Here is a 16,051-nt window from a genome sequence, read left to right as displayed (position 1 = left end):
AGAGACAAGAATGGAAGCAGCTTCGTGAAGCCAAACAAGAGCTATCTCTGGCTAGAAAGTAAATAGCAAGCTAACCAGGCTGGGTTTCAGCCTGGAAAATATGCACAGGGAACTGACAATCTACTGTTCGGGAAAATACATGCACACATTGCCTCCTTTAGCTCTAGCATCATTCACCTGTGAACCCCATGAACATCACTGGGCCTTCAAGACCTAAGACACACCACAGGGATACTGTTTTTCTATATTCATGAGAGCTACCTCCAGAACTGTTGACCAGTCCTTCTGCCCAATCTGTCCAGGGTCCTCAGGAATGGGTCTGGACATGCACTGACAGATGGCGATGGGAGAACCAACACAGGCTAGAAAAGAATGCCAGGAAGAAGAGAGAGGCCTGAAACCTGGCCTCTTCAAGGTGCTGTGTATGCATCACCACTCCAATTCTACACAGCGGTGCAGTGATGAAGATCATAGGTTAAGCATCCCTTATCTGTTTGAGATAGGAAGTGTTTCGGATTTGATGGTTTGGGGTTTCTCTTTTGTTTTTAAAATTATTTTGGAATATTTGCATGTATATAATGAGATATCCCGGGGATGAAACTCAAGTCTAACCACAAGATCCATTAATATTTCATATACACCTTATATCTTCAACCTGAAGGTAGTTTTAAATAATTTTGTACATGGAACAAAGCTTTATTGTGCAGAATTTTCCACCTGTGGCACCACGTCAGCCCTCAAACAGTTTTGGATTTTGGAGCATTCTAGATTTCAGATTTTCAGCTTAGGGATATGCCAAATCCCCACCAATAATGTATTTATTATGTACCACATACATAGACTAATAAAAAAGGGGAAAAACTCACCAATAATCATCTATTAAAGGAACAACTTTTGATGCTTTAAAAGTTTATGTGAGCAAGATGTAACCATGTCCTGCGAGATAGTATCTTCTAGTCTCATCTACCTCTCTCACTGCATCTGTTATCCACTCTTACCCTCATCACTGTGCTGTAGTACACTGGCCCCTTTGCTGCTGCATGGGAAAACCAAGCTCACTCTGCCTCAGAGCCTTTGCACATGCCCACTCTCAGAAGAACGAATTTAGAAGGTGAGATATATTCATGCAATGAAAATAAATGATCTCTAACTTTATACAATAATAGAGGTGAATGCCGCAAATGCAGTGTTGAGCAAAAATAAAAAGTGGCAGCTTGAGAATCCGCTTAAATAAAATTGATAAAAGGAAATACACACCGAGGCAAAATTCATATGCTTTTAAAAATTGGGAAATGGTTTCCCGTTCAGGGCTGGAAAGAGACATGACAGGGTCACACAGGTGGCCCTCTGCTTCTGGTTCAAGGTGCTGGCCCATGGATGTGGTCAGCTTATGAAGATTCACTCATGGTAAGTGCACATTTCTAATACGTAGAGTACATGCCAACAAGAGTTGTGTTTGTTTTTTTAAAAAACTATTCTTGTTTATTCCTAATTTCCAAGGGAGAAATGCGGTTTCCTGCATTCCCAAGCCTGCACACTGCTCTTTGCCCCACTTCCTGGTCACCCCCAATGTCTTAACCACACAAATGAGAACATCATTTGATGAGTCTTCTGGTTTTTGGTGTTCTGAGTGCCTTGACTGGATTTATGTCTCTGCATCTCTAATCATACTGAGTCCCCTTTGGTTACTAAATATTTAACATTTGGGATAAGTGCTTAGTATTTTTAATCACAAAAGATGACAATAGCTACCTTCTTGGGGGCCAGGGTCTATGCCAGGTTCACAATATGTAATGTCTTATTATAATCCTCTCAACAATCCTGCCAGACAAGACAGTTTTGCCCATTTTACAGATGAGGAATCTAAGGCTCAGCGAGGTAAGAAATACTCCAGAAACAGTGCTCTTTCTGATAATTCATGTTACATCTCCAAGTGGCTCCTTCTGCAAACAGTTCCATTCTGTTTAGCAGTTTTCCTTCGAATGCTTTTCATTCCCAACCAGGAAGGCAGGGCCAGATGGCTCGCTGCCACATGGGTCTGAGCTATCTAGAAGCTACCTGATACAGGAAATAAAGGCAAGGATATCTGTCCTGAAAATCCCAGGGTCTGATCCCTAAATGCTCAACTCCAAATGGGAAACCTCTCATTGCCCAGTGAGCCAGGGAAGCTTGAAAAGTCCTGGCAAGAACCCTGAAATCAGACCTGGCCAGCATGTGTCCCTGAATATCAGGAGAGACTCTATATTTACCCTGAAAAGCCCTTTAGTGCAACTGAGAGCTATAAATAACCATTAGGGCCCGAGCAAGTGGCCTTAACACATGGATTTCCTTCCAAAAATGCAAGCCCATTTTAATTAAATTTGTAATTAACCTTTGGGGAGGGCAGACCCCCTGCATTTGGTCTGCTTTTGGAGACACCGTGAGTAATTTCCTATTTGTTGAAGTTTGGGGGGTTAGCATTTGGGATGGTTGTTTAGCCCTGAAGCAGCCTCCTAGGAACAGAGCCAAGCTCCCTGGAGAGGAGAGGCTCCATGCTTGGAGTGAATGTACTCTGCAGGCTCAAGTCTATCCCTGCCCTAGGCAACACAATCAGGGTCTCTGGAACACCAATTCTTTTCACCGTGTTGTCCCCCAGAGCAAAATGGGAATCATGGCTGTGTTGATGCTGCCCCTGCTGCTGCTGGGAATCAGTGGCCTCCTCTTCATCTACCAGGAGGTGTCTAGGCTGTGGTCAAAGTCAGCCGTGCAGAACAAAGTGGTGGTGATCACCGACGCCATCTCAGGACTGGGCAAGGGTAAGCTGCCTGTGCTCTGATATGTGCCTATCTTCCTGCCCAGAGGGGACTGCTAGTGGCAGGGTGGCAGGCGGCATGTGGGCAAATGTGCTAGGTGTGGAGGGGGCTGATCCTGGGTTCTCTCCTAGCCCCTGTCACTAACCAGCATGTTAGTGAGGTTTATTGTTAAGGCTGCAGCTTCTTTGCCTGGTAGATAAGGGGACTGGAATGCTTGAGGGTGCAAGCTCAGTCTGAGGGCCAGCACTGGTCTATGGATATGGTTGGTTTTGCTTTCATGGTGTTTCCAGGAATTTTTAAATCCAGTGCTCTTAGTTGGGGCTGCATACTGGTTGTGAGCCCCCACTAGGGTGCTGGGTTCAGTTCCTGGCTCCAGCACTTACTAGCTGGTTTCTTCACTTCTCTGCCTGGAATTTCTCATCTGAAACGTGAGAATGCTAGCTGTCTCTACCTCATAATGTAGTGGTGAGTAATAAATGAATTCATAGATGGATAGCACTTAGAAGAGCACCAGGAGCTGTAGTGTGTGCCACCCGAGTGTTAGTAGTGATCACAATATAGAATAAATTCAAGCAGCGCATGGCCACTACTGTGTGCAACACACCCTGCCACTCCCTAGTGTGTAACCCTTGGCCTGCTTCTTTCTACCATCTCACCTCCTAGTTTCGATTGCAACCCTAAATTAGAGAGACCTGGGAGCCATTCTCCTGGTTGCATCTGTGACATGAGAAGTAGATGTCCTTTGTCCTTTTGCAAGATTCCGATTCCATCATTGCAAACAGTGATAGTGTAACCCTACCTACTGCATACTTTGGGGACGATTTTTGCTAGTTGTTATTTTTAATCAAGCATAGAATGCACACAGTCAAGCATTTATTAGTCACTCAACAAATGACTATAGGTCCACTTTGCCCTGGCCATTGCCCCTTCCAAAGTGTCTCTCTGGAGGGCTAGGTGTGGCCATTGTGAGAATATTTGTGACCCCCTCTTTGAGAATTTGCTCAAAGTCTACTTTTCATTCTCTTGGGCATCCCAGTGGGAGCTAAAGCACATGCTCTGAGGATAGGTTAGATTTCAGCAAGTAATCATTTTGGGTCAACCATAACAGGTTGAAAAAGCAAAGCATGAGGCAGACAGACATGACAGTCTATGTGGCTCTTCCAAGGGTCCCAGAAGCAATTCCCAAAGAGAATATCCTTCCCCATTAGAATCAGTACTGAGAAGGGAGAAAGGGGTACTCGAACTCAAACCCCAGCTTGTCTAAGGGCGAGTCATGTATGTCAAGCAGACCAGACCCAAGATGACAATGCTGTCCTGGAAAATTGGAGAAGATATCCTCACCTAAAGCCATTCAGTCAAAAGCTTTGGGACAATTTTGCTCCCCAATTAGAATGTATTGGACTAGAATAAGGCCAGGGTGCCAATATGTGGCCCCTGATACAGCTTCCTCCTTGGAGCCTTCCCTACCATCTTAATTGCCACTGCCTCTTGGATGGTCCACGAGGAACCACCCCTTCCTTATCTCCTTGGCTCCTTCCTGCATCATCCAGGCATCTGCACTGTGCAGTACCACTGTTTCTCAGTTGATCCACAGCTTCCTAATGGGTAAACCTGTCATCTGTTCACCCTGGAATTCTTGGCACCTAACCCAGTGCTTGGCATCCAGTACATACCCAGACAATGTCTATTTATTTATTTAACCACTTGCTGAAGGAATCACACACATTTACTGTAGAAAAGTATGTGCCTGCATATTTGGTCTACGGATTTCCAGTTTGAAACCAATATGGTCAGAGTATAATCACAGAGAGTATAATTTCAATTCTTTTGAATTGGTTGAGGTCTGTTTTATGGCCTGGATGTGGTCTGTTTCACTCTATGTTCTGTGAGGTCTTGGAAAACAATGTACATTCTGCTGTCGTTGGGTGGAAGGTCCTATGAGTATCAACTAGATGTTGTTGTTTGAAAAGGGTGTTTAGTTTTTCTACGTCCTTGATGATTTTCTGTGCAGGTAAATAGACTAACTACTATTCTCCCCATTGGATGTTTGTTTTACTGGTCTTTTTAAGTTTTTAAAATCTCATTCAGTTGTAATCAGACATTATTTAAATCAGGTCCCCAGGAAATACATGTCAGGAGCAAAATGACATTTCCACAGGAATGTGACCTCATCTACCATGACTACAGTCCACATTCTGTTTTTACTTCATCTTATTGACCCACCCTGGAAAGAAATGCAAAGCAGAAAGAAATAAAGTCCAAGTATTTAAAAGTAACTTGAGAAGCTGGGTGTGTATGACCTTAAATAAGTTCCTGGCCTCAAAGTACCACTGAGGACCATGATTCTAGCTTCCAATTGCCCCATTTCTTAAGTCCATGGCAAGAAAAAAGTGAGGGGCATGGACAGGACAATGTGGGTGGCATACAGCTCACTCCACACCCTGGAACCACAAAACTTGATGAACTCCCTGGATAGCACCTGGGTAGTGGCAACAAGGAGGCAGCGTCAGACTATGTACTAGGGAAATCAAACCAACAGTCCTTGCCCCAGACTGCACAATTCAGCCAAGTCAGGCATTGTGTCACCTGTACCCACTGTGTCTGCAGCAAGAGTGACAATCAAAATGTCTAACCAATGCATATAAAATGCTTCAGGGATTACCAACCAAACATTAACTTCACCTGTCTTCCTACCACCTCTGAAATGCCAGATTACTCTTCTTCAAACATTGCTGGAATCAGGCCATCTTGGAATCAACATCCTTTCTCATCCTTCCTGTAGGTCATCCTTTCTCATTTTCTTATCTCTGAAATCAAGAGGTACCTTATAGTCAATGGCATCTTAGATGTGATGAAATATGGAAGGAAGGCTCAATTTTTGTTTATTGGTTAAAAAAGAAAAGGTCAGTCTCAAAGTGCTTGACATAAGATAGATGCCAAGCTGAGCTAATAAAGAATAAAAATAAGAGAAACTGGTATACTGAAGGCCTGGCTTCAGCAAGAACAGCTCATTTGGGAGCAGTGCCTCTGGGCTTGCTGTGCCAAGCACATCCTGGGCTCCAGCCTCCAAAGCACATGTGGGAAAGCAGGGTGTTAGTGCAGTGGAGGATATGGAATGACAAGAAGCAAAAGAGGCCAAGGCCAGAGGCTAAGTCTGGCTCCTGGCTACAGGTCCCTTCTTTAGCACCCAGCTTGCACGTATGTGCCCATCATAATTCAAGGGGAGGACAGGATGGATGGGCAACTGCAGACCTGAAACATGTTCCTTCCCCAGCAGTGGGGATTGCCTCCAAGGCTGCCTAATGTGAAGAACAAGTCATCCCTGACCTAGACATCAGAGTCCTTGGGTTTGTGTCCTGGTTTCACTCTGGGATTCCAGTGGACATTGCCCTTGCTAAGGAGTTGTACTGCTATGCCCTCATCCCAGAGGGGAGAGCCCACAGTCGGTGACTGGTTGGCACAGGAGTGCCAAAGGCTGGTCCTCTTAACTCCACACAGAACAGTCTGAAGAGGGGTTCAGACTCTACAGTCCTCTTTGGATCAGGCCAAGGCTACACTTTCCCTGGGACCACAACTTTGCCTTTGCCTGGCACCTGCTCCAGGTCCTCACTTCCTGGAAGTTTTTCTCTGAAAAGCACTCTCTCAGTAAATCCTGGCCACCTAAATCTCTGTCTCAGATTCTCCTTCTAAGGGGACCTAACCTAAGATACTACCTCCTGAGGTTATAGTGAGAATTAAATGAGCTAATATATGTAAATTTCCTTCAATAGTTCCTAGAACAAGTAAATTATTAAAATATGTGTGCTCTTACTGCTTGTAAGTATCAGGATACTGTTACCAACTATTGCCCAGTTGGGAAAATCCTATATTGGTTGAATCAGCAACTAGTCCAGAGTAAAATTAATTAGAAAGAAGATTCACTTTTTTCATATAAAAGAGCCTTATCTGAGATATATACACAGAAAAATTGGATAGGAATGAGCCAGACATGGAGGCTGTTTCCAATATCTCTACCCTGGGATCTCCTTAGGGCCCTAAATACTATGTGGACAGGTGACTTTCTGTTCAGCTAAGGAAAAACTTCCACTTATCAAAACAACATTAAAGGGGCTCTTTCACCTCACTGCAAGCTTCCCCTCACAGGAAGCAACCAAGCCGAGGCTGAAAACAACCACAGATTCTAGCCTGGGCCTGGGATGGCATGAAATGACCTCTGGAAGGCCTTGAAGTGCTAAGTCTTTTGAATTCTTTGACTTCTGAAATCCATAAGCGTGTAGGGAGTCACTGTCAGTGGCTTCATTTACATAGTGCACCCTGTCCTACTTCTTTCTTCTCCACAGAGTGTGCCCGGGTGTTCCATACAGGTGGGGCAAGACTGGTGCTATGTGGAAAGAACTGGGAGAAACTAGAGAGCCTATATGATGCCTTGATCAGCGTGGCTGACCCCAGCAAGGTAAGGCTTTCGGAAGTCAGCTTGGATCACTGCTGGCCATCTTTGGTCACCATTGATGAAGGAGAACCTCTTGGGCCAGGTGGAGGAAATGTGGTGATTGCTCCGCAGAAATAAATGTAATGCAATGGCCCCGCTGACTTTGACATAGGCATGTCTGCCTGTCATAAGGGCTGTTCTGACAATTCACTATGCCTAAAATTCAGCACTTACTCTCATCCTAATTCTATGAAAGTTAGAACCAAAAAGAGACAGGGGCTGTCCCAGGTAAGGGTTGTGATTACAAATATGCCTGATTTTAAAACAAACAACAACAAAAATAATACATCCTTCAAAGAAATCAGGACAATGGAATCCCCTCCCAAGAAGTCACCCAGCAAGTGAGCACTTGTTCCAAAGCAGCTACAATTTTCAAAGCATTTCAGGAGCATTGTTTAAGGAACTGTCTCAGCACTTCTTTCAGGATTATTTTTCTATATCTTTACTGTGAGGCTGGTTTTGGTGCTTGGAATAACCAGGAGTCACTCAGACCTAAATATGGTATTTGATGGAACAGAGCAAATAGGACAACACAGAATTCTCCATGTGTGTTTCCTGGGAAATTATTAGGTTTGGGGTAAAACTAAGATTCTACAGTCTTTGTGTGGGAAATATTGAGTCAGGGCAGGCTCATTTAGTTTTTTTACTGCAGGATTTTTAAGGAGCCTTCAATATGCTAGTGTGCATTGCAAATCTCCAAGAAGAACCTGGAGGATATTCTGTGCTTCCCAAACAAATCTGACCAGGGAACCTACCTTCAAGGACCTATCTCAGAACCAGTGTTTGTCCAACACTGGGGTTGCACTGAACACATGATACCACCAATTTTCTTTTCTGTCCCCCATTCTACACAAGTACGTTCTTGATGCCACCAAGTGCATAGGGCTGAGCACAGTGCCTGTACATAGTAGGTGCTCCAAAAATTCTGTGTTGACTATATGATTTTTGACTCAAGTCAAAATGTGGACACAGAGTAGTCATGGATTTTCTTGCAGCTTATAAGTCAATTTGAAAAGCAACTTCCAAGAAATTGCTCAGAAATGTTAAAAGTGATGATTTCCCCACTGGAATCAGTAAGAGGCCTCCAAAGGAGACCACTATCAAGGGTGATATTCATTTGGATTTATCCGTTCTGGAACTATGGCCAAAAGTGTAGGCTTATTATTGTCACATTCATTCTATTGTTTCCTTGGTCCCCAAGAATGGATTCCCCCAGAGTCTGTTCCACTCTTTCATCTTTGTGTTGTTGTTTTACTGTCATTCCATGAGTTTTGAATGTCAAAAGGGGTGGGTCTTAGTTTGAGGGCACTGAGGTCTGCAAGAAGGAAGTGATCCCACACATGCCCTGACTCTTTCATTGGTTTAGCAGACATTCACCCCCAAGCTGGTCCTACTGGATCTCTCAGACATCAGCTGTGTCCAAGATGTGGCAAAAGAAGTCCTGGATTGCTATGGCTGTGTGGACATCCTCATCAACAACAGCAGTGTGAAGGTGAAGGGGCCTGCCCATGCGATTTCTCTGGAGCTCGACAAAAAGATTATGGATGCCAATTACTTTGGGCCCATCACCTTGACCAAAGGTCTCGTGAGTTTCATTTTCCCATAGGTTTCTGGGACTGCTAGGGAGGGCTCTGTTTCCTAGCCTGTCAGTCATCCGATTCTGGATGGGACTCCCCGTCTCATCAGAAAATTCCTTACTTACCTGATGAAAGTTTTAAACTTTCTCACTGTAAATTTTGGTGAAGAAATAAGATTTTGAAAATATATTACTTATATATTCCAAGATCTCTATGAAACCCTTCTCCCCACCCAAATGCTGTTCCTTCCTTCTCTTCATACCCACACATATTATTCTCCTCTGATTCAGTATCTCTGAACAATTGGCTTCATTTTTTGCAAACATTTTGCTATTTCATCCTCACAGTTGGTCTACTCCTAACCATGCCAGTTGGTCAAAGGTTCTGTCCTCAGAAATAAAGAAGAAAAAGAGGTTATCCCCAAATTACAAGAAACCCAGTATTCTTTCAGCCCCTTCACAGAAACAAGGGAGGCAAAAAAACATTTCCATTTAGAGGGGAAAGTGCTGAGTTCCATGTGTACCTACTAGAGGAGCCGACAAGATGTCTAGGGGGAGATTTCTCACCATTGAGTTCCAATGTGGGGCAGCAGGCTGGGAAGCTAGGACTGGAGATAGCCATGGAACACAGTCATAAACTGAAGCTTCACCTCTCAAAAAAATAAATATGTGTCGAAGCAAATGCTCAGGGAAGAATGTAAGCATGAAGAACAGCTCCGCATAGGTAATAGGGTGTCCTGGTAGAGGTAGGAAGGCACAGCTAGTTCCCATGCTGGGCACTTCTAGTAATGGGATTCTGAGACAGGTGAGGAAAAAGAAGTATTTGGGGGAGAAAGATGACTTTCCAGAGCTTTTAGAATGGTACCACAGAGAGAAGAGCTTCCCCCAGCCCACTGTCTTCAGACACACTAAGCAGGTCAGCAGAAGTATGTCATCCCATGAGCCTTTGCCAGGGACCACTTAATGATAACAAAGCAAGGAATGAGACAAGGAAGATGGGAAAGGCCAGGACTGGCTGAAACTCTCTCAAGCTGAGGGACCTGAGTCTGGTCACCAACTCTGGGCCTCTGTTTGCTCATGTCTATCAAGAAGGGGCTGGATTTAGGTAAACGTTCTGAAAGTTAAGTCTTCTTAAGCACTATCTTTTCATTTTTGGTCTATCCTTTTTTCCACCTGTACTATTAACTTACTTAATATCTTTGCACATATTTTCTCATTTTAAAATTAAATGCACATTAGGAAGAAATCTTTATAATACCAACATAGATTTAAAACCCTTTGCAGCCAGGCACAGTGGTGCATACCTGTAATCCCAGCTACTCCAGAGGCTAAAGTATGAGAATTACGACTTCGAAACCAGCCTGGGCAACTTAGTGTGACTCTGTCTCAAAATAAAAAGGGCTTGGAAGGTAGCTCAATGGTAGCAGGCTTACCTAACATGCAAAAGGCTCTGGGTCCCATCCCCAGTTCAAAATAAATCCCCTATTCACTCTCAGTCATTACAAGGCAACTTGAAACTAAATGAAGCTTCAAGAATGTAGTTCTTTCCTCTTTTTATTAAAAGATGAGCACTTGCAAGATAGGTGTTGAAGACAGAACCAACATGATACTTTCTTCTTGAGGCAATAGATAATTAAAAAGAAAATACCTTCCTATTATTGACATCGGCATCACTGAATTAATGTAATTGGTGAGTCACTTAAAATCATCCAGCAAAGTGCCAGCTGAGCCAGCCCTCTCTGGAAACACTGGATTGATGACTGTCCGGGTCTGCTGCATCTTTCCCCAGTGGCAGTGTGACTGCTACAGAGAGTGGAGTCCTGTGTGATGAAGCAGTGTGGGGAAGGGCCTGACTCAGATGTCTAACTGTGGCTCATTGTGTCTTCTAGTCCTGCTTCCTAACATGATCTCCCGGAGGACAGGCCAGATTGTGCTGGTGAATAACATCCAAGGGAAGTTTGGGCTCCCATTCCGGACAGCCTGTAAGTTACTAGCACAAAAATGATGTTCAACATGTTGTACATTTTACATAGCAAGACAAGCCCCCTTTATGTCTAAGACCAAGCATAGGGTGACACAGGGCAAGGGATGCCTCCTCTGGAAAGGAGATGGTGTCTGCTGGCTTCTCTTTCCTTCCCTGGGTTTTCCTTCCTCCTATTTTTGGCACATCTGCAGCAGGCAGGTCTCTGTGGGAGAGGCTGGGATGTAAAAGATAAAGCTCAGTCTCACAGGTGGGCAGGACACACCCTGGCTGAACACGACACTGTCAGAAGAAGACTGTACTTCTCCCCAGATGCATAACCCCAGCTCAAATGTCCCTTCCTTCATGCAGATGCCACTGAAGGACAAGAAAGATTACAATTGAGAAAGAGGAAGTTAAGTACACATTACAAAATAGGAGAGGGGTGGAGACATCCAGAGGAAGGAAGAGGGGAGAAGGACAGGAACAAAATCCCAAAAGAGGGGTAGCTCCCCAGGTGAGACCTCCAAGGAAAAGAAAGACTTCCAAGTATATGCTCTTGGGATCCACTGGGAAAGTTCTGGAGACATTCCCACCTCCAGTGAGTGTGGGGAACATGCCACTAACAGTTCTTTGTGGCCTACAGTACTGTGTGAAAAACAGGAGCTCATCAAAGATCCCCTGATAGAAGGGTAGGGGCGAGAGAGACTTTAGCTCAGTGGTTCCAGTGCCTGCCTCACAAGCGCAAGGTCCCGAGTACCAAAAATAAAAATACCACTGACTGGGTATCTTGAACAACAGAAATCTGTTTTTCTCATAGTTCTGGAACCTAAAAATCCATAGTCATGATGTCCATAGCATTAGTTTCTTCTGTGGTCTCTCTCCTTAGCTTGTAAATGGGCACCTACCTGCCTTGCCCACACATGGCCTCTTCTGTGTGTGTGTTCGTGTGTGTGATCTCTCTTTGTGTGTTCAGATCTCCTCTTCTTAGAAGGACATGTCACACTGGATGTGGGCCCTTGTGGATTCTTTCACTTTGTAGAACGTCTTCAGGGTTCGTCCACGTTGTACCATATGTCAGTTTTTTCCTTTAGTGACCAAATAATATTCCACCATATGGATATACTACATTTTATGTATCTTTTCATCTGTGAATGGACATTTGGGTTGTATCCACTTGGAGCTATAGTGAATAATTCTACTATGAACATTCTTGTACAGGTTTTGTGAAAACAGACGCTTTCATTTCTCTCGAGTACAAATCTAGGAGGGGAATTGTTGAGTCACGTGGCACTTCTATATTTAAATGTTTGAGAAACTGCAAGATCATTTCCAAAGCAGCTGCACCAATTTCCATTCCCACCAGCAATGCACCAGAGTTCCAGTCTCTCCCCTCCTTGCCAACACTTGTTGTTATGCATTTTGAGTCCAGTGATCCTAATGCTGTGAAGTAGTAATTTATTGTGGTTTTGATTTGCACTTCCCTGATAGCTACCATAGCTGGTTTGGTGCAGGTAGAATTGGGTTCACTGTGAACCACTGAGGATGGTCCTAACAGGGACAGGAAACAGGAAGCCAGGATTCTGGTTGAGGCTCAGTCTCCTGTGGTTGCGCAACGTATGGTATCACTGTCTCATAACCTCTCAGCTTCTTGTTCTTCATTGCTCACAAAGTGGGCATAGTAGCTCCTCTGTCCTTCTTGATTCAATGTACAGTGGGACCTCAGGACCTGTGAAGGACCCCCGAGGATGCTCAAGTCCCTTATAGAAAACGATGTAGTATTTGCATGTGACCTACACACATCCTCTTTTGTACTTTAAGTCATTTCTAGAGTACATAAAACATTGAACCTTATACAATATAAATGCTACACAAATAGTTGTTACATTGTTTTGTTATGGAATGACAGAAAAAGTCTATACATGTTCAGTACTTTTTCTCAACATTTTCAATTCCCAGTTGGTTGAACCCATAGATATGAAACCCAAAGATAAAGAGGCCAACTGCATTAAATTAAAAAGACAGCAGGTCTCACAAAGATGCCAAGAGACTCAAATGAAATGATGCACATACATTCATTGCATAAACCAGGGAAGAACAACCTGGGAGGAGGTCACAGGCTGATTCAAATGCCCAGCTGGGTTTGGTTCAGCCAGCACGATGATGGGGCTATTGTTATTTAATTATTTAAATATTGGAACATTTCGATAAATACCATAATTTTCAGCTTCTCCTGAACACTCTAGCCAGGGCAGGGTTCATCTTCTAGGGCAACAGGTGTTGGGGTCTAGCCGTGGGCAGAACCTGGCCTTTCTCCTTCACTACCAGCCCCTAGAGTGCCCCTCAACTGCACTTTGCCCATTCCTCGGGGTAGACACTTCTACTTTTGTACCTGCTGCAAACTAGAGTTGTCACACAAATACCAGCCACTTCTCCAAGAGCTCCAGAGGGTCAGGCACCCATGGGATGCACTGTACAATCTTGTCCTGTTCAGTGCTTGTGGCATCTCCATGAGGCTTACCGAGCCTCATTTTATGGTGATGAACCTGAGCCCCAGCCCTGCATTCTGAGCCCCTGCAGAGAGGGTGTCAGATGCTTTTCCCCCAGGCAGTCTGGACTGGAGAGGAGAGGACAGCCTAGCTCTTCAGGCTGGACAACTGGGAAAGGCATTTGGTCGTAATATCTGGGCACAGTGGGAGGGACCATAAAACATCTCCCTTCTGCACCCCTCCATCTCCATTGGACACCCCTGAAATGTGACTTAGAGCCCACCACATCCCAGAGCTTTCCAAAGATTTGAGAAGTTCTCATTCCATTTTTTTTTTTTTAATTCCTGGAACGATTCTTTACTCAACCCCTGGCCTCCATGACTTGAACTGAATTTGGTGCTAAATGGCATGGACAGTTTCTCCAAGGGAAAGGGGGATGAGAACCAAAAGGGAGGCCTGTCTGTGCTCCAGGCTCATCATAGCCACCAGCCGGCCCCAAGCTGGGACAAGTCCCGTGGGTGTGATTAGCCTTCCTGGAAAGGAACAGGAATCTGTGCCTGTGTGGAACATTTTAAACATTGTAATCATTTGATCTTCACAAAGGAGAAATAACATCACAAAAACTTGCCAATGGAAATATCATCCCCGTTTTAAAGATAAGAAAACTGAGTGTCCGAAAGGTAAAGTGATCTGCCCAAGGTGACACAGTGGGCAAGTGGCTGAGTTGGATTCAATCCCTGCTCTGCTTCTTTCCTCCACTTCACAAGGGCTCTCTGTCCTTATCTATAAAGCAAGATGTGAACTTCTGAAGCGATTTCCTGCTGTCAGCTTGTACAGGAATGTGTGTGTCAGACTTCTTGTGTGAAACGCACTAACTACCCAGGAAGCAGGGCCACATCCACCTCCGGCTGCCTTTTGTTCTAGACGCTGCCTCCAAACATGCTGCCCTAGGCTTCTTTGATTGCCTGCGAGCAGAAGTGGAGGAATATGATGTGATCATCAGCACTGTGAGCCCGACTTTCATCCGGTCCTTCCATGTTTACCCAGAGCAAGGAAACTGGGATGCCTCTATTTGGAAATGTGAGAATTCAGGGGAAGCTCCTGGGGGTGGGCCCAGAGGGGTGTTCCTGAAGCACGAGTCTGGGGGTGATGTGGCCCCACAACTTCAGGCCTGAGGCCCCTGGTACAAGAGAATCCCAGCCTATAGCTAGAAATCTATGGCCCGGCTGCGCTGTCACTCAACTTAACTGCTGTCAGCCTAGCTCCGCCCCCACCTGCCTCAGGGCAGGGCTCTTTTGTAGGCAGGATTTGGCCTTTGGGAACTGGCCAGCTCCCTCTTTCCAGAGCTGAGGCTGAGTGTCACCCCAGACCATCAACACGCGAAGCCTGCCTCTGCCACAGATCAGATGGGTGAATACCAGCAAGGCCCTTCATCTCTGTGCCTTGGTTTCGCCTTCAGAAATGAGGGCTAATACTTATACCTACCTCAGAATTCCTGGGTGGACTGAAGGTTGCCACTCACCAGCTTATGACTGGCCTACATGAGGGCTCAATCAATGCACATTCTTATCATTGTTCTATAATACTCTAAACACAGACACTACACCTGGTCCGGAGCTCTCTGTCTACCTTGAGGAACCAAGATGAGCCATGCTGGGAGAGCAAGAGATTCAGGAGGTTCTGGACAAGCACAGAGTTTCTCAACAGTTACAAGCCAGCCCCTTAATTCACCCAGCACACCCACCCCGCCCTCTGTCCTGGAGCTTGAACCCAAGGCCTTTGCACTGAGCTACATCCCCAGCCTCTTACTCATTTTTAAATTTTGCAACAGGGGTCACTAATTTGCTAAGTTACCCAGGCTGGGCTCAAACTTGCTAACTTCCTGCCTCAGCCTCTCGGAGTGCTGGGATGAGACCTTATTTCCTAAGCCTCTCTTTTACTGCCCATAATGCCCCTGCCAAACTATCAAGGCCAGAACAAGGCCCACTTCGTTGATCAAGAAGTGGAAGCCCGGAGGGGTACAGTGTCTCCCCCAGACATCAAGGCTGTCAAATTGTGGCTCAGACACCGTGACACCATAGGCACCCCTCTTGTCCCCCGTCTTTGGGCAGCAGAGGGTTGTGACCTGCTTGCTGCCCACCTGTTAGCCCTAAGCCCCTGCCCTCCGGGGCCTCTCAGTCTTTTTCAGGAAGCTGGCCTACGGTGTGCATCCGGGCGAGGCGGCGGAGGAGGTGATGCGCACAGTGCAGCGGAAGAAGCAGGAGGTGCTCATGGCCAACCCCATCCCCAAAGCTGCCCTGTTCATCCGCACCTTCTTCCCCGAGTTCTTTTTCGCCGTGGTGGCCTGTGGGGTGAAGGAGAAGCTCGATGTCCTGGGGGAAGGTTAACGGGAAGAAGCCCAACCACCTCCCTGTAGGAATAAAGGCTTTTCTGGACAGCACAGCCTCTTCTGTCCTCTCCCCAGCACGGATCCCTCCCAAACACTGCTCTCTAACCTCGGGGCCTCCCTGTGGAAGGCGCTCCCCATTAGCAAAGGGTTTGGAGCCAGGCCAGAACTTCAGGGCCTCTAGATGCCTCCCACTGAGCCTTTCCGGAACTCAACTGAGCAGTGGCCCTAACTCACCAAAACAGTGGCCCTAACTCACCAAAACAATGGCCCTAACTCACCAAACCCCGCGTTATACAGACACTGTGGCCACAGGTCTCTGAGCAGAGACACCCTGCTCAGAGGCCACCGAAGTCCAC

The 16,051-nt window shown here is 45.6% G+C and overlaps 1 protein-coding gene across 3 annotated transcripts; it reads left to right on the top strand.

Moving 5' to 3' along the window:
* The first annotated feature begins 2,261 nt into the window (after positions 1–2,261).
* On the top strand, positions 2,262–15,743 carry Dhrs7c (dehydrogenase/reductase 7C). 3 transcript variants are annotated; one of them, XM_004857521.4, is made up of 7 exons: positions 2,262–2,419; positions 2,636–2,795; positions 7,133–7,245; positions 8,648–8,861; positions 10,747–10,839; positions 14,231–14,386; positions 15,485–15,743. In XM_004857521.4, exons 2-7 carry the CDS (start codon positions 2,642–2,644, stop codon positions 15,691–15,693), a joined length of 939 nt encoding a protein of 312 aa, XP_004857578.1. In that variant the 5' UTR covers positions 2,262–2,419; positions 2,636–2,641; the 3' UTR covers positions 15,694–15,743. The 3 variants fall into 3 exon arrangements, with proteins under 3 accessions (XP_004857578.1, XP_021094093.1, XP_004857579.1); XM_004857522.4 differs by having other exon boundaries at positions 2,263–2,419; positions 8,651–8,861; XM_021238434.2 differs by lacking the exon at positions 14,231–14,386.
* The last annotated feature ends 308 nt before the right edge of the window (positions 15,744–16,051 follow it).

This window comes from Heterocephalus glaber, unplaced genomic scaffold, assembly GCF_053883595.1.
Source record: "Heterocephalus glaber isolate CG9 unplaced genomic scaffold, H.glaber_assembly_v1.0 deba00001564, whole genome shotgun sequence".
Lineage (NCBI taxonomy): Eukaryota > Metazoa > Chordata > Mammalia > Rodentia > Bathyergidae > Heterocephalus > Heterocephalus glaber.
The sequence above is the reverse complement of the archived record's forward strand: the minus strand, read 5'-3'. Positions and strand labels throughout refer to the sequence as shown.